This window comes from Polyodon spathula, chromosome 6 (genome assembly GCF_017654505.1).
Source record: "Polyodon spathula isolate WHYD16114869_AA chromosome 6, ASM1765450v1, whole genome shotgun sequence".
In the NCBI taxonomy this organism is placed as follows: Eukaryota; Metazoa; Chordata; class Actinopteri; order Acipenseriformes; family Polyodontidae; genus Polyodon; species Polyodon spathula.
Window position 1 is genome coordinate 43,684,503 of NC_054539.1, and position 25,358 is coordinate 43,709,860.

Consider the following 25,358-nt stretch of genomic DNA (forward strand, 5'->3'; position numbering starts at 1 on the left):
TCGTGAGCTTAGTGTATTGTCACACCCCTACTTCTGACAAATACAGAGCATCCAACAATTATGTATGCTTTTTGGAAAGACATATTTAAAAAAAAAAAAAAAAAAAAAAAAGTAAAATATTGAAAATAAAACCTGGGCAATCAATGAAAGCAATGCCTGTTTTCTGCTAACATACACATAAACAGTATTTACAATAAAAAAAAGCAAAAGGGATGTAGAGCACCTTGCTAGCACTGGAAGGCTGTGCTAGTGACCTGGAAGTGTTTGAGGATGGGCCACTGTAGCTGGGCGAGCGATGATGACCAGGAAGTCCTGTAGATGCAGTTTTTGGTACATTTTTTGATCGTGGGAGTGAGTAGCTGGAGTGGGTTAAGGGATCCTTCTTTTTGGAAACGGCTCCACTTTCTAAGAAGGAAATAACACTTTCAGATTTGTTTTCATGATGCAATGTATCTATTAACATACATAGAATGTTAAAAAAAAAAAAAAAAAAAAAAAAAAAAAAAAAAATCTGTATCTACATATATTACTATGCATACCCTTTAATAGGAAAATTCCCACCATTTTATAATAATCTTCTCTTAACCATTCCATTCAGCATATGATCAGGGGCTTGAACAAAAAGCCTTGAAGATTAATAACCAAATAGTACCATAATACAATGACAGTTGGAAAAAGTACGGAACAGTTGGAAAAAAGTGTGGACAGGTGGATATTCTTTATTACCATGATTCTCAACGCCTTTACTTCTGTCATGCTTTTTATATTTACAGTAGTAAAATGATCAAAGTGAAATTTGAATGGTTAAACTAAAAAAACATAAAAACTGACTGTGAATACCAATAAATCCACGTTTTATACTCTGTACTTTGTCTGTTTCTCTGCACCATCTCTGGTACTGCGTTCAGAAAAGTGCATTTTTCATACAGATGTATGTCAACATTATCAAGGGTTATGTTTTTCGTCAAGAGTTTTTTATATTTAAGTGTATATAAAATAAGATTAAAAGCAGCTCAATGAGACACTGCTCCATTGACTCAATAGAAAATTCTCCCAAGCTCTCAAAAACCCCAAATCCTTTGCATGCAGCGTGATGGAGGTCCCCATAGAGAATCAGTGAAGTTGAGTATCTTGGTGTAATGGAATATCTCTGATGCAAGTGTACCGACATAAACCATCTTAAATGTGGACAGGTGGATAGCAACAGTATTGGTCTTCTACTTGTGCTGAAAAGTGAAAAGATAGAAAGTGGTATTGTATTGGTATATTCTAAACCAAAACAAACTTTACCAGTATCGTTCCTATACAAGTGTAAACAGGGCTGTTATGTATGCTGGGCTGGCATTACACATGCTCCCTCGTATGCCAAGAAGCACGTCCTTACAATATAGCATGCATACAATACACATACTTCACCTTCAGCTACCAAAAAGTAATTTACTTTTGCTTTTGTACAGTACAGGAGAAAAAAGCAATCTAAAGCCATTTTACATGAGCTACTGACCATAACTCGTTCGTACGGACAGCAACCTGACCAGACATCCCTTTAACTTTCATGAAAAAGATGGTTCTGTTATGAATTACTTCATTTAAAAAACAGGTTTATGTAGAAACTTCAAAAAAGATAACTGACTTTTCAAATGAAATATGAAATGAAAATAATTATTTACTTCATCTTTTTTATGGTATCCCTATTTGTGCTTTTTACAAACTGCACTACGCTCTGCAAATTTAATTTGAGCTGTTAATCTTGTCAGAAGTGAAAGTTTAGGCATCATCCAGATATAGAAAGCCATTTTTATTAACTTTGTGATGCACCAAAAGCGCTGCACATTTGGTAGTGTTTTCATATCTTCAAGGTGCCCGAAGTATGTTTCCTATGATAAGTAAGACCTAGTACCTTATTTTCTCACACTACAAAAATACAAAATCAGAAGAGATTTAAATTTGAATACATAATGCATCAATGTACAATTTGCTCAGCCAATCACATTCAGAGCTGAATGAGATAACACTGTAGTATTAAAAGCATTCAGACAGCAGCATTTCTTACTAAGAGGTATGATTAATAAAATCAACCCCTGAGCACTGCTATTACAGAGAGCTCATTTCCATTTTGAAATATGTGAATAAGAAAGATGGAAACCTAATGCAGCTTCAACAAAACCTAAAAAGGAAACCCAATTTAAGAAAGTTGTACGACATAAATAGTCATGCCAGTCCAAATTGGAGCTCAGATAGAAATATTTAAATATACTCTCCCATATTGCAATATTAAATTAGGTTATTTGCATTTGGAAGGGGAATTTCTCTGGCTAAAAGAAAACTACATGGAAACATACACAACCCGAAAGTACTACCAAAATAGTCAGAAAAAGCCGAGGCTTATTTTTCCTTTTTCCATGGAAATTTCCCCAGTATTCACTAACACATGTACATGGTAACTTGAGGTTAATAACTCGATCTGCTGTGCTCATCTTCCTGTGGTTGGCTTGGCACCTGGAAGGATTTGATTATTTAGTCGTTCGTCTTAGTACGGTGATTACAAAGTACCTTTTTGCCATAACTTCCATACTTCAGGAGAGCAGGAAAAACACTGTCCAGGAACGTTGGTTTTTCATACCTACTGTCTGTACGGCCTATTTAGCAAATCTCTTTGCACCACTGCCAACGGCAATTATTTTTCACATCTCTATCAGCTGTGTGTGTGTCAATTCTGTTATTCAAAAATAAAGTTATGTTAACGGCACTTCAGCAAAACTACAAGTAGAGGCCCACATAGCCAGTGATGCAGTCAACAAGCATGTAGGCATTGAATACTGAGGAGGGCAGTCAATGGCTATGTTTACATGCAAGTTGAAGTCGTACCAAATACAGTGCTTTATTGGTGTTAAATTTAAAGTGGTACCGCTGAATTACAGTAGCTGCATTGAAAATGACATTCACCACCTAGTGGTGCATTATACAAGTACAAGTAAAATGGTTTAACACGCTCCAATACGTAGTAACATCAATAGATGTTCCTCATCATTTTTCAGTTTCCCCAAAAAATCTAAAACTCCCACCAATGTTTATTATTATTACTATTACAATAGTGTGTCTGTTTTATTGTGATGTGGAAAGCTTCTGCACTAGCACACTGCATTACCTACACCAGAAACTTTTTTTGGTTTGTAAGGTAAAAGTAGACAAAAAGGAACAAACAAACTATACACTGTTTGATAAGATCCCCAAAATAGCTATATGTTCCGAGTCCTCCAGCACCCACCTGAATGGAGGTGCCCATTCCAGTAGGGCTGGTTTATATTCTCTTTATAGATGGGCTCAGAAACACCAGAACCTGGTCGCAGCTTTGCTACGCAACAGAAAAAAAACACGCACAAATAAAATAAGGAAATTAACCACATACCAGGAACATACTGTGTAAGGATAAGGTGGTGTAACAGATCAGCCAACATGGGAAATAAATATAGATCTCCTTTCAAAGAAAATAATGTATTGGATTTCTATGCTCATATTAGGCCCATAACTTCATAAACAGGGCCTACCTGAAATATCTGCAAGATCTGAAATCAGATTAGGATAGCTTAATAATTATTTCAACTTAAAAGGCTGATCACACTGGAACTGGAAGAGCAAGTTAAAAATCACACATTTTCAATCTAAAAATTGAGGCAGAACTACCAGGGGACATGGGCAATATTTTCAAGCTTCAACCTATTTTTAATATCCTACTCCACTGTGAAGTTGTCTTGCAAAGGGATTTACCACATAGCTTTCACATGAAAACAATAGGCTTGGTTTCTACCAATCATAATATGCTCTTATTGAAATACTGTTCCTCACCATGAGAGAGAAAGAAAGTGTGCTAGGCTTGCTATTCTACCTTGCTATTGGTTCAGAACCCCGAGTTTAAAGTAATCTTCAGATGAGACATGGTTTACTGTATTTTACCATGGAACATAAATAAACAAATAAATAAATACAATCTACCAGAGAAAAAGGGACAGAGAGTGATGACTATTATTTATTTGCTTTTACAGTAGCACATGAAGATTGTGATCAATGTATGAATGCTAAATCTGAACAACAAAGATCCTTTTTTTTTATTCATCTCTTTGACTGGTGCAGTAACTAAAAATGTGCCATTCCAAAGTCAGAAAGGGTTAATGATGAGCATGCACAAACCCCAAGCATTAAGAAAAACAGGATGGAAACAGTGAAAACATCCAGATCAAACCAACTGCATGTTTAAAATACATTTTGCAGTGGATTTTCCCCCCTGCCGATTACCTGTTTTAGAAAGAATGTTCTGCTCACAGCACAATTTATTCCTGTAGAAAACTGAAAGGTGATTATTTGTTATCTTTTTCCAGCATTAAAGTGAAATCAAAAAGAGCAGAATTCTATAACTAGTTTTACTTGAACTTCAATAACTTGAAGAACATTTGTTTTGTATATATTATATGCAACAACTTTTCAGGTACAGTTTATTCTACAGTTTGTATCCACTTTATCCTTTTTTTTTAGGTTTGAGTGGTTCCAAATTCTGTTGGTGCAAAACAGATTTAAAAAAAAAAAAGTCTCCATACAGCTGTAACTTTCAGCTACGTTCATAGCTGCTAAAGAATGCTGTCGGCTCTAAAGTTTTTGGAACAAGAAAATCAAAGACAATGGGCAGCAGCAAATTTATCTGAAAACGGAAAGTTATCTGAAACAGAGGGATGTGGGGGTATAGAAAACACAATACTACAGCAACAGTATTCAGACCAATCATATTGACCTTAATCATAATAATAAAAATGTGGGGCGAGGGAGGGGGCAACTCTTTTACATAAAGAAACCAGCAATCAGTACAAGGGCTGCTCACCTAGAAGTTCTAGGCGATCCTTTGCCATTATCAAATTGGTGGTCATCTTAGCTTGTAGCCTTCTAGCTCGTTCGTACTGCTCACCTGAGGGGGCGACAGTGTAAAGAGAATTAAAGTTAACTCACTAAGAATGAGCAATTAAACACTGTTCTGCTCAACGCAAACTATATAAAAATAAAGAAATAATAAAATTGGCATGTCCAAAAATCTTCAGAAGACTAAAGCAAGCAAGCAAGCCATGCACCTTCATAGAAAACTGTACATACCACTTTGCAAGACATAGCACATTGCAGGTGTCAGCACTGTGACAAAGTGCATGATCAGGATCAAGAGGGGAATGAACCAATAGAAACTGTACAAGTGGTTCCCAAAATTCAAAAGCTCAGCCTCAGAACCCTTTGGGGATACAACTACTACAAATAAGCCAGCTTCCTGTAAGTTAGTCACATGGATTAATATTTGTAAATGCAAGACTACTTAGTTTGTCTATTTGTAGGTTTGCTAAGAATAGCATTGAACATCTACTTATTTCGTGAATTTCAAAATACAATTTTGGAAAGTCTTTGAATATATAACCCAGTAGAGCAGAACTCTAACATCACTATTTATCATTATTTCCTCGAATGAGGACACTGAACTAGGGATGCAAGTCGGTTACGACCTGTATTTTTTTTTTATTTTATTTTTTTAAATCAACTTCAGCTGTTTTTGATGTGCTGTAATGGTTTTCAGTAAAGCCGAAATAAAATTTGAAAACTGAAAATACAAACTGCATTTGTGCAGCCAAGTAGTGTTCCGCGGTATATCGATACCTACGATATAATCATGACGCCACAATCCTATGAAACCTAATAATTGGGGTAAAATAAAAAATATCTAAGTATCGCAGTTTTTTTTTTTTTTGCCTTTAAAACAAAATTGTGTTAATGTGCATGTAAAAATGTGATAGTGTGAAAATCCTGTGTTTTAAATTGCATGCATGAGCAGTAGAAAGACCACAATGAATACAGACTTAATTGCCAGCATATCAGTTTCCCTAACAGGATCAATGTGACACTTCACCTGCAGAGGAAAGCACAGGACCTAACGCTTCCAAGTCACACTGCAAAAGTCCATCAATGCATGAAAGCAATACAAAGTACTTAGTTTATTACAGTAGCCAAAGTGGTTGTCTTTCATCTAATTTACTTTCTTTGTAAGATTTTTAACAACCAAAAAGAGCATGGTGGGCTGAAGGGCGACTTGTTCTTATTTAAGGTGCACTGGGGCGTTGTTTAGACGGAGACATTTGGCTTGACTACACTTACAGAATTCTGTTCCAATAGCACATAAGAGGAAGGCATCTACATTAGTAGCCCGTTTGTTTTACAAATGTAGTATTAATGCTTAACTTTGAACTTTTCACTAATGAACTGCGTATGTTAGCAGTGTTTTTAAAGCAGTTATTTGCCAGAAATACGTTTTAGTTTATCCACTGAACTAACTTTTGTAAATTATTTGGTGATTTTCAAAATATCTAAACACTATAAAATTGTAAAATGAACGCATATTGTTTTAAATTAAGGAATACAATGTTTGTGTGCATTCCCTAATGTAACACATTACTGTATTTATATAAAATTAAATGTTTTACAGTGTACTTGAATCAATCAGTCTAGTTACTGGCTCCTAGTTTTTACAATATTGAAACATAAAAATACTGTATTCTAACACTTTGTTTACCTTGTCCAGTAACTTGTACAGCAATTCCCTTCTCCAGTTCTGCAATGCCTTTTTTGTACCATTGCACAGCTTGTTCTTTATGCCCTGCAAAAAAAAAAAAAAAAAAAAAAAAAATCACATTTTATGGTGGCCATTCGGCGTTTACTTTTAATGCCATACTGCATACAAAGTTAATTTTTAAGTATTAAAAACAGGATTTTAGCAGGTATAACATGCAAACTCACTTGTGAATGAAGTTGTTGAGGGGCACCAACAAATGTTTGTAAAATATTTTAGTACTGTGTTAACTCGTCCTGTAACCATTAATGCTATGGTTTGTGTCAGCATTACAGTTCTACAGGGATTCAGACAGCAGCACAAGAATAATGCTACAGTGTGGATTGTTCTCTAGCATCATCCTGACCTGAACATGCTGCATCTAAAAGCATTCCAACACAACTTAAAACCAGCTCCAGTCAATTCTCTTGGATTAAAAGAATTTCCTGATACTACAAATTTTCTACATGGTCTTGGACACATTTAGAAGATGCATACTGTAAACTACTTCTTACAATATGAAAATATTTAATCAGAATTTAACATTTATGCAAATTATTTCGGCGCCTGCCCAAGTAAATTTTATATATATATATATATATATATATATATAATATAAATATATAGCGGTTCGTTCGTCCAACCGTCTCATCCAGTGCAGAGGTGGGCGGACTACCGATCATGGAGAACAGAGATCAGCCCTGCTTTTTATCCACTCTGAATGTGCTCTATGTAAGACCAGTAGGGTTCGCTGTTAAGCGATGAGTGGAAGTAATCCCTGTTGGTGTCCCATCCCCCACCACAGGAGCATCAGAGCCAATGTGACGCCCCCCTTGGAATCCCCAGCAAAGTTTCGCCTTTTTGCACAGCCTGGACGTGAACCAGTGCTGTCCAAGCTATGTGACGCATCCTGCACTCCCAGCAGCAACGGTTTAAGCGGATGAGTGTCCCCCCCCCCCCCCCCCCCCCCAAAGGAAGAAATATTTTTAAGTAAAATAAACTGCCCTAGTTCAAGCTGCTGAGTCTAAATGGTATTGTGAAATGTATTAAACTGCATCCAGATTAACACCTTGGTACTGTATTTTAGTGCCATGGTGTATTTCGAGTTATAACAGACACAGATCGAGTTGCCATAGTGCTCACTCACTGATGCCATTTCTATGAAGCAGTGCAAAAAATATGCTTTATTCTCACAGACGAAAGTGGAGGTGTTAAACAGTGGAACGCAAGACCACACAAGAAACAGAAAGATGTTACTGAAGATTTCAACATTTCCGCAACACTTTGCCAATCATTCTGAAAAGCCTGTGGACAGCAAATTGTGGATTGAAGTCATAAGCGTGTCCGATTTGCTGATGTTGAGGACACCGTGAAATGTTCAAAAAGGGATAAATAGTTCAAAATGGTGAAACAGTGTTCAAATATGCCTGTCAGCACTTATTTTTAAATATTCCTAGCCTGACTGACTACTGTAAAAAAATCAGGAAAAGTCAACCATTATGCAACAAATGAAAGGCCTTACAGATAACCAATTTATCTTTGAAAGATTTCCATCAACTTTATGTTCAGTTAGCACATGTCCCTCAGACCCTCTCATACATTCAAGCTATCCGTCCTGACAATCATGCTGAGCCATGATGTCTCTCTGCTATTATCCTCACCATGGTATCCAGCCCCCAGAAAAGGGTGAGGTGGCAATGCAATTCTGTTATCACAAAACAGGGGAGAAAAACAAGAAAGCTATGCAGCATATATGGTCTATAGCACATGCACTGACACTTACAAACATGTAGTGTTTGATTATTACTAATGTTTACCATAAAATGACAGCTGCTTTAGACCAAAACAAAAAAAATGACTTTAAATGTTCAGGTTCACTAAAAATATAATTGGGAAGCTTTTCAAATGCTCCAGCAACACAGAACAGAAAGGACAATAGAAACACAAAATGAATCGCATCCTTTGTTCTGTACTGTTCTAACCGTATTCCCTATTGTGAAACAATGGGTGTTACATTGGGGAACCAAGTGTAAGGAATTCTTGTACATAAACCCTTTGGCTTCAAAAGAAGGAAAAAGCCTGAAATGCATGCAAGTAGCAGCAGCAACAGCATCTTAAAAATTAAGCGGTAAGACTTAGGCTGCTAAGCAAAATTGAGAATCACATTTTACAGCTTAAATCTGAAAAATCAAAAATAAATACAGCAGACAATTACAATTATTATAATTGTCTACAACCCTGGAATATTTTGCACATGCAAAACATCAAAAACAAGACTTTACACTATACTTCAGGAGAATGCAACATTAGCGCCTGATTAATCACCCCTACTCAAATATTCAGGTCCCCAGTGGTTGGTAAACAGCACTGGAGGATCTATCTATCTATATATATGTGTATGCAGAAGCAATGTAGAAGGTTTACAATCAGATGTCAGAGTTCCAGCTGTAGTGCAATATGTTATAATGAGAATCCAATGTTTATTTATTTTAAAATTTAGGTCGACTCCAATTTTTACCCCGGTTTTCTCCCCAATTTATTGTGCCCAATTATCTATATCCTCGGCTCACCCTGGTTACTATGAACATTTCTGTTTGTGTCTATTTTAGTCCCCAGCTTTACACAGGGGTTCACTGCACAGAATACACTACATGGATTTCTCACCCAGCACCAGGTGCTACCATTAACGATACTATAAACTACCAATGAAAACTGTAAAACGTGTGCGGCTTGTCAAGAGCAATTTCTGTGTCTGGTTGCTTTATAACAATGAACAACCCACATGTGTTTCACAATGGCATTTTAAAATAGAAGCGTTTCCTCATCAGAAACCATTTTAAAATGCTGCCACACATCTCAGTCACTTTAAAACCAGCAGGTTGATTAAATAATTGCAATTTAAAAAATGAGCTGCAGTTCTACTCAGACATGATTTGCCACTTACAATTGGGGTACCAAGAAAATAATAAATGCAAAGGTTTAACATAATATTGTCTAACTGTATAATACATTGGTATGAGTGATACAATATATTGGCTGCACAAAAGCAGTTCGGTTTTAAACTTTTACTGAAAATCAATTGGAAATCAAAAACAGCTGCAAGTGCTGACTAAAAACCAAACCCATCATAACCGACTTGCATCCCTTCCCTACTTTTGGTGTACTTCAAAATTACATATGGTCTGCCTTTTTAAAAAAAAAAAAAAAAAAAAAAAAAAAAAAAAAATGCTGTTCAAAAATTTGTGTTTGTCGTAGAAACAGAACTAGAAACAGTATTTTAGATCCTGTTATTGGCATATTAGCTGTCAGATTAAATGACAGTCAGTCTTTAAGCCAATGAACCCATCAGGGCCGTTCAGTGTCCTCAGGGGAGCACTGCCATCTACATTCATGTCATGAAAAACCATCAATCAATAGTGCCAGTGTTGAAGGTGGGGGTCAGGCACCCTCCTAGGTGCCAAAGCCAGTTATTATAATTACATTGCGAGATACCATGTATGACCCCATTCACACTTGCGATTTAAGGCAGCCCAGAGCTGCCTCAGGGCCATCTTTTCTCATAAGTGAACGCTCCAAAAAAGAAAAAAGGGCAATTGCAGGACCAGGGCTGGCCTTTACATATATATAAATGGAAAGCAGACTTAGGGTCGCCTTTCCATATCACATGACCAATCTGGTTATGTAGCTCAGTATTCCCATACTCCCACACACGCAAAAATCAATAGAAAAGGTGAATACTCTGCTAGCCAAGGCGGCAGTGGATCAATATTGAATGGTAATTGTTTCTACATCATACAACTTTAATTATAAAAATATTAAATTAAAAAAATACTGTTCTCATCCACAAATATTAAGATTGTTGAACTAAACTGATGCAACCACACTAAATTAAGGTTACAAAAAGTACGACAAATTTTTTATGCATACTGTGCATTGAAAAAAAATTGATTAGCACCAGATCTGTAGTTCCTAATGTCCTATAGGTCTGGGAAGGAAGTCACGTAAAAAGGTAAAGGTTTTTGGGACGGTGCTTGTCGTTGAGTTTGCAGACAGAATTATAATAAGACTATGATAAGCATAAGTATGATAATTCACCAGACGAACTGGATTTTTCTGCCGGGGTTGGTTCCGGTAGTTACGAGACCATCGCATAGGCTTTTAGAGGAGGTAGAATTTTCTTGCCCCTATAAATTTAGGAACGCAAGGTAGTTAAAGGGGGTTGCAGACCTAAAAACACACAGCCCTGTACCAGCCCAGAAGTATGAACAGGGTCTATGTTAGTGTATGGTTATACTGTGTGACCCAGCTAACAAGAAACCACAAATTTTAGGTATCATATTAAACACTATTATTTATATATATATATATTGATAGCATAAATATAATATATATATTAATATTACATTTGTAGGCGATCGTACATCATAAACAACTTCGATAGTAATACCGTCTTCCCACTGATGAGTACCCATACTACATACGGTCACCCCAGTTAATTCAAATTCCGAACCTTGAAAGCATTTAGTGGATACGGACTGCCACGAATGACCCTAAAACCCATCTTCCTTTGTAAAAAAGAAAACAAAAAAAAACTGATGATGGGAATGAGAATGTAGAGATGGGAGCCCAGCTAACAAGATTTAAGTTTTTTGTAGGTATCAGGCTTTTAAAGACTGTAAAACACCAATGGCTTTGACAGACTCACTGAGAGCAGAAACTGACCCAAGACTGTCACAGCTACTGGAAGCAGGCTGATCTTTTTTTGAAACTGCATTTTTTTTTTTTTTTGTAAATTGGAGTGTATGCAAAAAAAAAAAACACTCTAAAAAACCGTGACATCTCCGTTCAGCCTCCTTCAGAAACCCCCTCCCCTGCATCACCACGCAAGACACATTTTAAAACAAATCTCATGTTTGAAACTGAATTAATTGAGAAACCATAACGTTTTCAACAATAACTCTGGAAACCTATTCTAATGACTTTGATTTTGACCGCTTGAACACACAGCTGCTTCTGATGCTTGACATTTTAAAAGAAGCAAGGGGAAAACGAAATTAAAAAAGGTGAGAAGCATCCAATCCATCTCTAATGCAATGACTGTAGTGCCAGTGGCTAGAAGGTTACTTCCAGAAGTTCACAAACTGCTCCGCTTGTATTGCAAAATATCAGAGACCACAGCACAGCAGAATGGTGCTTTTCATCTTTTTGTCGTATAAAAAAATATTAACGATCAAAAATGAAACACAACAGATTTAATGACTTGATGTGTGGGTATAGCCATAAGAAACCCCTCGTCTGACAGATACAACCTCAATTGCATCGAAATTTGCACAGAGTAATACAAACCTCATCATTCACACTGGTGTTAAAAATAAGCCGCTTTCAGGAGACCTAACAGCTGTTCATCAATGTGAGACGGAGTACTCTTGCCTGACGTGAAGTTTTTGCTGCAGCAGAAGAAAAAGGTAATTTTGTTCTTAACCAGCACATTTCTTTTTTTTTTTTTTTTTTTTTTTTTTTTTAAAACTCTTTACACTCAGCCCTATGTTTTTCACTGTTTTCATTTATGTATGTTTAACTACTGGACAATGTGTACTGCATGCATGTAACATATCAAATGAAAGGCCAAAAGATTTCCTTTCATATTATGTAACAGGATCAGGCATACTATATGTGTGAGATGAGAATATATGTAAATATATAAATAAATAATGATATGATATATATAATATATATATATAGATATATATATATATATATATATATATATATATATATATATATATATATATATATATATATATATATATAATACATATATATATAATATATAATATCGAATATATATATATATATATATATATATATATATATATATATATAATTACTATAATATATATATATATTATTATATATATTTATATATATATACTTGACGTATATATATTATATATATATATAACACATATATATATTTTGTAATATAGATGGCTAAAAAACAAACAAACAAAACACACTGTCCCATTGAACATCAATATGAAATGAACATGGGGGTGGGGGAACTAAGCTTTCCAATGATAGCACCCCTTTCAGTTTAGCTGCTACAATGACAGCAATAGATTCAAATTGAAACCTAAGCTGTGAACTCTGTCACTGACGAGAGGCTGAATTTCAGCCGATCGCAGTTCCGGCTAGGAGTTCCGTATACACACAATTAATACGTCTTTGGAAAGCCCCCAAGTCTGTACAATGAATGAAGTTGGTGGTTTTTAAGGTGCCCGAGTAATATGTGCGTAACCTTTGGATAGCTAGAACCCCAAAATTAATGGGGCTGAGCTTTAAGAGTTAAAGCAAACGTCACTGCTTGCAAATCAACACCCAGATAGACTTAATATCATCTTTTTTTTCAAAACTGTTTACTTACTGCAGTGTACCAAGTTTCCATAATCCTTAAAGATAGCGGCCAAGAATCCCGTACGAGAGATTTTACTTTTATTTATTTATTTTAACCAGAACTACTCAGAATGTGGCTCACGGTACTTTTGTCACCGACACCCACTTCCATATAGACTGTTGTAGAGTTTCAGGCATTATAAATTGGGTAGAAAATAAAGTAGCTTGGTGTCTTAAACCTTTGCGGTGCTATGTCAGACCAAGTCCGATATTACAATTTTCCCTTTCCAGTCCGATGTCGTACCCTGTCCAACATGATCAAAAAAAGACGTCAAGCACAGGTCCCTAGTTGTTTTTTTTTCTGGAAAAAAGCTGAGAAAACCTTTGAATTGCCGAGTGAGACCGACAGCGGCCTAATGAAACCGGAAAAAAAGGGTGTATCTGAGCAATAGATAACACAGACACAAACAAACGAGATAGGTGTTTCTGCATTGAGCATTCAAATATCACGGACATTTGCATTTTTGGGTTGTTATAGTAATAAAATAATGACTTGGATTGCATTATTTGAGGAGTTTGGTACTAAAACGAGGTATCAGGAGAGGATTTATCAGTATGCATGTCTATAAAGAGGTATGCAGTACACATGTCCTTTTGCTATGCCTGGCCTTTTAATCCTGTTTTACTCAAAAAAAAATATGTAAAATAAACAACAAGATCAAATCAAATGTTTAAGAACCTCATGATTTTTTCTTACTTTCTCATTGTGATGTATTGTATCCCTATGCTTCTGCTCATCCAGTTGAACATCAATCCAGGTTTGCCCAAAAGTTGAGTGTTACAGGGCTGGCACGCAAGTGACTTTGGGAACGTTCATGTTGTTGTGCTGACTTCGTTAGATATCCTAGATTGCTGTAGCCAGTGCTGTTCCATATCGTCTTTTCTGTACTGAACAAGACAGTTCCAGCAGTATCATTTTTTTTAATTGACAGGTACCGGCAAGCCACGGTTTACTTTAATAATTTGAATGTTGGAAGTGGCAAGTATATCCCTACGCTTTCTGTGTCAGTTCTGATATACATGGTGTATACCTTACTTTAACACGCTCCATTTTATTCTGCTGAAAAATGATTTGTAACCAAATTGACTACCATGTCTCAGTAGTCTGACTACATTTATGTTTTTGAAATTTGTAATAAGTAATTCAAAAAATTACTTCAAAAGTTCTCAATAACAGTCTCTAATAAGCAATACTGTATGAAATTCAGCTATGCACAGGATCAACACAGCGGCTTGAGCCTCTATTTAAAAAAAGTTTTACACCGCAAACAACAAACAAACCAGTTTATGCATGCGCACACATTGTGACCTCTATGGAAAGCCATCTGGGACAAAAATGCACTGTGCTGCTTTAGAGCGAGCCAGAATCTCATGGGACAGCAAAGGGTAATTATGTCATTCTGAAATGCCTCACTTTAAACAGTGCCCAACTTGCTGAAAATGTTGTGTAGTGATTTTTATATGGACTGTATATATTATACATAATTTTGTTGTGACTTATGTGGAATGTAATAAACAAACACATAAATAAATACATAAATAAAATGTGTTGTCAACTTTGTATACTATTTATTTTGGGAATAAACAAAACAAGTTTAACTTGAACTGCTATTTGGCATCCTTTGTTTTGTAGTTAATTCACTGGGGTAAAGTAAGTCCTAGACAACTTATTATTTCTGTCATGACAGTATGTATTGTCTACAAGGTGCTACAAATTTCAATATGATAATGCAGAACCTAATCTAGTAAAGTCCGTAAAAAGCTGGATTGTATGTGAACATTCTTAAAGAGTATAAAAGGGTTAAGCACGGGCTGACTGCTGTCATTACCAATAAGTCAATATGGGAAAAAGTAAAGAGCTATCTGAAGACCTTAGGCAGAAAATTATTTATTGTCATAAAGCTGAAGGAGGATACAAGAAGATTTATAAGCATTTGAGTATCCCGATTTCAACTACTGTTTCTATTATCAAGAAGTACAAGACTCAAGGTACAGTCACAATGCTCCCTCCATTTGAAAGAAAGAAGGTTCTTTCACCAAGAACAAAGTACAAGAATTGTGAGGAAGGTTAACAACAATCAGAGATTGAAAGCCAAAGATATTCAAAGTGAATTGACTGCAAGTGGGACTGGGGTTTCCATTTCAACCACAGGTCGAGTATTGCATGGTGAAGGTCTCAGTGGTTGCAGACCAAGGCCAGGCTCTTAGGAAAACATCACAAGGACAATCGCTTCAAGGTTTGCAAAACTGCATTTGAATGATGAGTTTTGGTCAAAGGTTTTGTGGAGTGATGAAACAAACAAAAAAAAAAAAATAGCTATTTGGTCACATGGGAATAGTCGTTCCGTTTGGAGAAAGTCTTGTGAGGCGCACAAAGAAAAGAACAGCATACCTACTGTCAAGCATGGAGGTGGTAATATCCTTCTATAGGGCTGTTTTTCCTTTAATGGGACAGGACATTTAGTTCCAATATATGGTAAAATGGATTCCATAGCATTTCAAAAGATATTGGCTAATCATCCAAAACCCTCCACTACAAAACTCTGTTTAAAGCACAACTGGACGTTCCAACACAACGATCCAAAGGTTCTGAATACTTTTGACTTGAGTAACTGCAGAGATGTGTGTGTTTCCAGCCGCTGGCGAAAAACACTGAAATAGGTAAGTGAATTACAGTTCATTACATAGTTTAAATCGTTGACTGCTAAGGTAAATCAGGCTGCACTTAAAAATAGCAATTTAGATTTCCTTTGTGTGCTGGGCTGTGTTAAATTGCGAGGCTGATAAGAAGCGTTTGTAAAGTATACGGCTCCAGGCCGACAGGATAGTATAAATGGGCAATCAGTGTCTGTCAACGGCAGTCTGAGCTGTGGCAGAACCACCACGAATCCAGTTTACTACTTGACCACCTTGACACTCCTCCAGTTGCCCCTCCTGCCCTCTCCTCCTTCTTCCCTCTCTCCATTGCTGATGTTTCCAGCTTACTGTTGAAAATCAACTACTGCCACATGCCCCCTGGACCCCTGGCCGACTAACCTTGTCCGTCTCTGTGCTTCTGATCTTGCTCCCTCTCAACCTGTCCTGGACTCTGGCTCGGTTCCTGCTGCACTCAAGCTTGCCCGAGTTACGCCGGTACTCAAAAAACTTACCTAATTTCCGTCCCATCTCCAATCTCCCTTTTACTCTCAAGCTGATGAAACATCTCATGGACAACAATCTGGTTGAATCTCTCCAGTCAATGATCTCTTGTTCAATGCTGATGCTCCCTCTGTGCTTGTCCTCCTTGACCCAACAGCTGCGTTTGACACCATAAATCATGGCTATCTTCTTGACAGCCTTCAGAAGTATGCTGGAATCTCTGGAACCTCTCTCTCCTGGATGTCCTCTTACCTATCCGGACGCATGCAGTCTGTTTTCTATGCTGGATGCAGAGGTATTGCAAACCAAGTCACTTGTGGTGTCCCCCAAAAGGATCTGTTCTTGGGCCCCTTCTCTTCAATATCTACATATCACAATATCACAGCCTCATGTTTCACTCCTATGCTGATGTCACCCAGCTCTACTTAAAACTCAACCCTGGTAGCCCATGCCATGGTCCGGCTCTCGGCTTGCAGTCAAGACATCGAGGCTTGGATGTCTGCCAATTTTCTTCAACTGAACATTAACAAATCTGAACTCCTAGTAGGATGTAAAACTAAACTTAAGAATCTAAATATAGCTGCCATGAACCTCAGAAATGGACTTCTGCTGCCTTCACCCACAGTACGAAGCCTTGGTGTACTTCTTAGCAGCAACCTCTTCTTTGATGCCGACATCTCCTCCAAGCTGAGGTCCTCCGACTCTGGCCTGCTTATTATCCCCAAGCAAAAATGCACCACACTCTTTGGAACTACTATTTCATGTATTATGTTACTACCATGTATTATGCACTTTCCACTGTATATCATGTATTATGCATTTCTCTGTATTTGAAGTATTATGCCTTTTCTTGTTGTTACTGCACCTTTCTAAAAAAAACATTGCTGAAATAAATAAATTGTACATTATTTCTTGTAACTTTTTCCTCATCCACAAAAGCAAAACTTTTGATACAAAAGATTTTTCCTAAAATTCTAGAAGTTACCACATTTCCATTGGGGTATCTAAACTTTTGACTACAACTGTATACTTGCATCTTAATAAGCAAGAAGAAATTTATGTTACCGGAAAAATATGTTATCAGTTCGAGGACTACCTCGCATATTTGAGATTAGAAAAGTACAGAGCATGCGATCATATGCAATTGCCCATTAGCTAGGATCCGACAGTCTGTAACCACTTGATCAATTTTTAAGCATTTCATAAACGAAACGAGTACCAATACTGCTCTTATTCGTTAAAACTTCAAATTGAATGGGTCTGTGTGATTTCTCTTTATTACTTAAAAGTTTTCTGGATATACCAATATCTATAAGTCAGTGTACGAACAATCCACTAATAGGAGTCCAAAACATCTGTGTTCTCCTCAGATGTCTCCCCCTGATGGTAAGAGTGTGCTCAGAGCCTAAAAGAAGAATGCAGAATCTGACAGTGGGAACCAACGAAGTACAAGAAGTGACTGATAACATGCAAATTCAAGATGTGCAGTTTGAGAACATAACTATTAATGAAACATGTCAAATGGAATGATAGAATACAATTAGCTTTTAATTGGTGAAGATAAAAAATGTACTATACTTGCAGTCTACTATTTACAAAAAGATCATTTAGGATGGGACAGCGTAGGGGTTTAGTATGTGGCACTGTAACAGGGTGAGGAGCCCTGTACATTTGTTCATTTTAGAACGGGGTACTCCACTCCACTGTGCATATTTTGTATTTACTTTGTATTATTATTTACTTATTATATTTATGATGCCGTAGCCGTGCGTTTTGGATTGTTATTGTTTTGTTACTGGCAGAGGCGAAATCTGGCAGCTCGTCCTCTGCCAGGGTGTAAATGAAAACCTTGTGCAGACGGTGACCATTTCCTGAGTTAATTAATTGTTTCTAATCGGGAGATGGTCACCTGCATATAAGCCTGCAGCTCTCTGCACCCTGGGTGGGTGCTCAGAGGAGTGAACAAGAGCGAGAGAGGTGGGTAAAAATAAAGAAACAAAACATAGGATCAGTGAAAGCAATCTGCCCAGCCTGACCTGTGTGTTTTGTGTTTGATATTTGTTTAATTTAAAACCTTTATTGTGCTCTGTGACTCAAGTGATTTTGTGTTTAAATATTTATTTTATTTTTGTTTAAATAAACGGCGTCGCAGTGTCTTTTTGACCTGCAATACTGCGTTTGGTTCTTCCTGCATTCTGGCCTGACGTCACCACATCGGCTACCCTGTCACAGGCACTTTCAACAAGAGATTGTCTGTCCACAAACTCCACATTTTTGGTGAAGTATCAATAAACATTATACTGGGCCAGCAGAATGTGTGTGGGGCCGGTGGATTTTTCCTTCCATTAGCTCCGATGGCTAATTGATAGAAAAGATAATTTCAAACCCTGTGTGGAATATTAAAAAATGGCCGCACTTCATTGGCTGTTGAAGGCACGGGGCTTCGCCTCGTGCTCACAATGCAGACCGTGTGTGGTAATTTTAGAACTATTGTACTTATTAATATATATTACCCAGAGACTCTCGTTCAGATGAAAGCATCTTTTGATCCACTGTTATAGAACACACTTGAGGCAAAAGCTAAGCAGAATACCAGAATCAAGCCATTGTTTTATATGAAAAGAAATAAATTACAGTCAATTTTGTTGATACAAATTTCAAGGGATCAAAAAAAAAAAAAAAGTCAGTAATTTGTATTATCAGGCGTCTAAGCCAAATGCATTCTGTCACAATTTTTAATGGTTACAGTAACACTGAAATTTAAATTACATAACAATGAGAAGTTTAAGAATATTAAGTTTGCAAATTAACTGAAACACTTGAAACCTGCATGTCCCAAAAAGCAAGGCATCCTCAACATCAGGTATTGAGCAAATCAGAAATCCTGACAACTTCCATCCAGTTTGCTATTTATAGGTATTATTGTACCCCAGTTTTTCAGAATGGTTGACAAAGTGTTGTGGGAATGCTGAAATCTGCAGCAACATCTTTCTTTTACTGGTATGGAGGTGCACTAACCACCACTTTCAACACCTCCACTTTTATCTGCAAGGATGTTGCACATCTTTACACTGCTTAATGAAAATGTATCTTCATTTGTAGTCCCAAAACAGCACAAAAATACAGAAGAGGCAATAATCTGGATGCGTTAATATATTTCCCAATATCCTTTGCACTCAGCTGTTTCCAGCTTGGGAACTTAGGGTTACTCACATTCTTCCCTGGGAGGGCTCCAAAATAATTTGCATGAATAGGAAATGTGTGTTCCAAGTTCATTGTAATTTACAGTAAGTGTTCAATTTGGCCAGGGCCATGTCTAAAAATCATAGTATCACGAAATTCTACTACATTCCTTTTAAGGAGAATTGGTGGTATTTTTAACAATTCATTTAGAATTTTAAAAGAACTCAAGTCATTTATAGTACCAAAACACTAAGGCCCCTAAAACCAAACCATATGATAAATAGGAAACTCATGCAAAAAAAGGGATTATGCTCATTCTAGAAATCAAAGACACCTCACCCGACAGGAATCTGCATTTTTGAAAGAAACTAAGAAAATATAGTTGTCTTTATTTTTGCTGGCAAATTAAAAGAGGATCTTCTAGGCTAAATTATGCTTTCATTTTCAAATAAAAACGTATATCTTCGTTTTCCTGTATCCATAGTTTTTGTTGTGTTATGCATAAATAAAAACTTATGGTAGATTGTTATTATTTCTCTTGTTCTTTTGTCATTTCCATTGCATCAATTTTAGTTTGTCTGCAGTGTTCAGATATTAAAATAAGATACTTTAAAAACTATAACAAAATCAGGGTAAAATGTTTATTTTGTGAATTAATCCCAAACAGGAAATTTGAGGGTGAAGTTTATAATATTCAAGAATGTAGGTTTCAAAAGGCATTTGGTGACCATGGCCAATGTCACTAATTACACTTTCCTTCAGGGCTTCAGTCACAAAAATTACAGCACTGACGAGTGTTGTATTGCAGAACTAAGGTGTACTATAACACAGCATTCACACTAGCCCTGTTTAGATGTCTAACACTGAAAACCTGTCAATGTGCCAAAATGGGTTATTGAAGTTTTTCATGGGTGGTGGGAGGTATGTATTTTTAGCCCTAGAGGAATAGATTAGGAAACAGTTTTTAATGAGTAAATCTGCCTGAAGGCAGCCCTGGGAGTCATGATGGAAATGAAATCCCAAGTTGAAAGTCTATGTGTTGGCTAATACTGACATTTAAACTCAATGGTTAGACAGATCTTTAATTTAATCTCAACCCACCAATGTGATTGTTACAGATATCACCACTGGCTTTCACCATGTAACAAAAAAGAAAAGCAAATCAAATGGGCTTCATCCAGGACAAAAGTACTTTACATCAAAACCATAAGCTTCTTAGCAAATATTATATAGAGGATACTCCATGAAAGTTCACAGTACTTTAGTTATTCCACAAACGAGGATAGCTGAATAGCCCACGAGCAGTGTTCCCTCCACGGCTAAAATGTGCACCTTTCGCAATAACTGGCAATAACCTTCACTCTCAGTTTACCAACTTTCACAAGTTAAATTATCATAAATATAAACCTTAAAATCGAGACTCCAACATCGAGGTAAACCTATCATTTTGAAAGCATTATTGCAAAGCATTAACATAAGCATTATTTGTGCCTGTCTTGCAGCTGATTCTCTGATTTCCCTCTGTAAAAATGCACATCACATTAGTGCACAGCTCGCTCGGGCAATAGCGAATCTACTGATACAGGGTGGGTGAAGCAGGCGTCTGGCGATTCTGCCTCTACAGAGAGTGCTGCTCATGAACTTTACAGTTTTTAACTCGTCGTATAATTGAATACTAAAATCAGTGAATCACAATCTTCCTGCATTATTTAGAAGTAGAAATAATCTGGTAAACATAAATACAAATCACAATACTGTTTTTGCTTTATTTCCCTTTTAAAAACGACCATTTCAGAAATATCATCATCTCAAGCATTTTGGAACTGGTAAAATGTAATCAAAATATTAGAGAGTCAAAAATACACATTTAAGTGTATAATATAATAATTAAAGAAAACATACCATGTGCATTTTTTTTGCAAGTTGAGTTTAATCATCATGTGACTTCAATCACGTGTCTCTGCTGAAACTCAACATGGCAGCTGCACCAATGAAGAAAAAAAATGCAATGTTTCAGTAAAAGAGGTAAAACACTGCATTCTTCTAGGCTGAAAAATAAAAGTTCTGGCTTGCGCTCAGGAGGGACTTCCCCGAAGTAAGTGAGTTAGCCAAACAATTTCATGTTTAATAATTGTTTCGTTTATTTCTTTCCAAGCTACCTGCCATTTAATAAAGCTATAATTAGCAATATTAAACCATGGCAGTTTCTTAAATTACATTATACTATCTGATGAGGAAGAAACAAGCTCAGAGCTATTTTTCTAGCTATATATTCCTTCAAGGAAATTAATCGCTTTACTGTGTAAAGGATGTAGTCACTACACACCACACGTTTGTCTTTCTATCCGGAGATACACCTCTTGTTAAAATTTGCAATTAAGGCAGAATTAGCAAAGAAACCAATGGGAGGATTAATTATGTGTACATTAAAAGGGGCAACATTTAAAATTACAAATCAGGTGATGCACAGCACTGAACCTGTGCAGAGCAACGAGTCAATCACACAGTACACCTTTTTTATCTATGTTATTGTAATGCCAGTAAAAAGCTAAAACTTAATTTGTAAAACTTAATCTGTTTCATATTTTTCATTGTTATTGTAATGCCAGCAATAAGATAAACAGGTCTTTTCAAAACACCTTCAGACTGAACTACAGTGTTAACGGAAGACTGTAAATATGATTCTCAGTGCTGGACATTTGTTTTCTGAACTGTTGTAATATAGTTCTTAGGCCTTCCTGCTTATTTTAATGCCAGCAATGAGCCAGTGATAAACATTATGACAGGTCTTCAGGTACGTTATTAACTATTACAGAAACAAAAGTCTTATTCTAAAACCTATGGCTTTAATAAAAATAAATAATTATGGTAATATTTATTAATTATACTAATCAATGTTATATTTGTTCAAACACCATGTTAAATTATTAATATACTGATAAAGTGGGGAAAAAAACTGAACTTGCTATTCCGAAAAATGGAAAATCAGTAGCCTTAAAAAGATGGTTACAATTGAAGGCAGTGCAGACACCATGTTTTATACAGTAGTATAAAGCAAGTATATGCAGGCCACCAGTTAATCACATAGTCTACTGACAGGGCTGCATTTATGAGAAGATCGCAGAAAGGCTTCATAACGGTAAATATACGCTTCATAAAGATTATATATTTATTTCATATACACACACACACACATATATATATATATATATATAAACACACAGACACAAATTTAAAGTAAACTGTAAAATTGTTGAGATACCTGGAAAATTGTACAATGCAAGAAAAACAATATAGTAAAAGGGTTAATGCATGGTCAAAGGCTTTATCTATTGACTCTACTGACCTTCTGTTTATATAACAAGTACAATGTCTGGAAAGACTGTTGATATCAGAGGCTAACTTTACTTAGATCAATTTGTTGTTGGACTTGAATAAATGCAAGACAGTTCAAAACAACATCTGGTAAGAAGAATATTCATTTGGGATCAGAGACTGAAACAAACGTGATTTGACACTTGATACTGTACCTCAATGCTTGTTGTATAAAAGCTGTTACACCACAATCAGTTAACTACTGAAGTACATTTGTAAACCAGTTCTTAAGTACAGTATGTGTAACAAAGGATTGAACCAGCCTAAATTGTACTGCAGCATAATGATCAATACCTTTCAGTTTTTATTGTTTCCCCATTTCCTTTCGTTTTATTATTAAAAATGTATTTTAAAAACATGTCTGCAGTCTCCATGTATTTTTTTTTTTATATTTCTACCCTACAACAAAGCATTAATCAAGATGTAATTTTTGCATAATGTGTGGATTTTTGGACCAACTGTCAGTATTATCCAAGTACTTCAGAATTTTACTTAAAACTGTAGAAGACAACGTTATATACCGGAACTCTTGATTTATTTTCTTTCTTGTGTAATTTCAAAACGGGACACATGCATTCTTCTGACAGGGGCGATCCTTTGCACATCCCATTACTGCTCTCCATTTTGCTCAGCTTTAGACTGGATGCAAACGGAGGACACTCTGAGCAAAACAAAGAATCTCTTCTTTGTTTCTGGTCATGTTAACATTACTGACATACATGGTTTCTGTTAACCTTTTATCCCATCATCCCCACCAGTGTTTAACACTGAAAAATAAGCAGCTGTTGAACATTTCCACTCCCTCCACGAATAATAATAAACGTATTATGTACCATACCAGCTAGTGCAGCCACCTTCATCTATAGTAGATGATTCCTTTATGTTTTCAATGTTTTCATTGCCAAATGCATTGCCTTCTCCTGCTTAGAAATCGCTACGTATTTATTTATTTATTTTAGTAAAAGGCCTGCAAACCAAATGTCTTACATCGGAGTACTCAACTGTAAAAAGTCATGTGAATTAGTTCCATTTAAACAGAAAGACAAAACTGCCAACGCCCACAACTTAAGTCACCCTCATGCAGGTCCATGAATGTAACTGATTACATTACATGTTCCAAACTGTACCCAAGCAGCTGTCCATCGTGTATTATTATTATTATTATTATTATAACAAAACTGAATTGTAATGGTAAATGCGTGCTGCAGAGATATATAATTGCTATTTTAACAAGAAAACGACCAATAAATTAACTGTCAAGTTATAAAGCACTTCCTTGTTTTAGGATCCTGTAAAATGCATTATTTACATGATTTCTAAAAGAAAAATTTCCTATATAAAACATATTAAAACTGATGCAGACCGAAAATCCCTAGAGTTTTGTGCTTACGACCGTACTAGTAACTTTAATAAATCGCGCCCTGTGCAGACTAAGGCCTTGTATGTTTCTCTCTTAAACAACCTACCATATCTAACTGCTATATTTTACAAAAAAAAAAAAAAAAAAAAAAATTGTGAAATCTGAATGTCACATAAAATCAGCTTTAAAAAGCAATTAGACAGTGACCTGCTGACTCTGTATTTGAATTACACGCTCACCTTTCTCACAAAATCAATTTTACATCAGTCTGCATTGATTAGCTCTGTATTTTATTTAGTTTCGTTTTGTAATGCCAGTGACACAGGCGAATTATTATCACGTCATCCATGTAATCACAAGACGTGCCTGCACAGAAAGAAAAACACTCAACACAGTGCAGTGCTGCCTGTCAGCGAAAATGAAATACCCTTTACTTAAACAGAACTGTCACAATTATTTACCTAGTAAGTATTATACATGTACCCCACGGTAAATTCCACCCCCTGACTCACCTTTGTCGTTTTCATCGATCCTCAGGGCGACAGAGATGTACTCAAAAGCCTGCTTATGACAGTTCCGAACTCGCTCGCAGTCATCCTCGGATTCATTGCCAACAGCCGCTGCTGCAAGCGGCTTGTTTTTAGCCGCCATGACCCGGGACAACCGTTCGCAGAACCAAGCAAACAGAATGCCCAAGTGCAGGGCGAGGACTCGGAAAACGGCGAACAACGCCAGCAGCGGGTACGAAAAGTAGTACAGATTCCGCTTATGCAGCGACACCTGATCGGGGGCGTCGACTTCTGGCGGAGAGCTGGTAGTACCGGCTGAGCCTTTCTTCTTTTTCCCTCTTCCGCCCGGAGAACTCATTCACCTGTCTCACCGTCGCCTCCATAACACATATACGCACACGCACTCCTCACTAACCACTGACAGCCAACTGAGCAAAAGGGGCGTAACCGGCGCAAGCACCAACGTAACTCGGTGACCCAAGGCGATTGCAATGTTTACGCAAGAAAAGCAGTGCAAGTTGGTTTGTGAATGGTATACTGTAAGTTGCGCATGCGTAGCGCTTACAAAACGCACAAATGTTATTGTTCCAGCGACCCAGTCATACAGCTGATGAAGCTGCTTTACGTGACTTCTTCATCATGGTTCGTTAATACTGTAGTATTCTGTATTTGCAGCTTTTTTTACGTTTAACATATTTGGCCATTAGTTAAT

The 25,358-nt window shown here is 36.6% G+C and overlaps 1 protein-coding gene across 5 annotated transcripts in view; it reads right to left on the bottom strand.

Annotated features, from left to right (window-relative positions):
• LOC121317216 (spastin-like) overlaps positions 1–25,055 on the bottom strand; it is a 36,343-nt gene extending 11,288 nt beyond the window's left edge. The window contains exons 1-6 of one of the 5 annotated variants that reach the window (XM_041252903.1): positions 24,650–25,055; positions 6,593–6,676; positions 4,871–4,954; positions 4,294–4,344; positions 3,269–3,355; positions 224–405 (exon numbers count right to left, since the gene is read on the bottom strand). In XM_041252903.1, the coding sequence (XP_041108837.1) occupies positions 224–405; positions 3,269–3,355; positions 4,294–4,344; positions 4,871–4,954; positions 6,593–6,676; positions 24,650–25,004 (843 nt within the window). In that variant the 5' untranslated portion in view covers positions 25,005–25,055. The remainder of the gene's footprint in view (positions 1–223; positions 406–3,268; positions 3,356–4,293; positions 4,345–4,870; positions 4,955–6,592; positions 6,677–24,649) is intronic. The other 4 variants (XM_041252904.1, XM_041252905.1, XM_041252906.1 and 1 more) reach the window with 4 other exon arrangements.
• Positions 25,056–25,358: the final 303 nt, after the last annotated feature.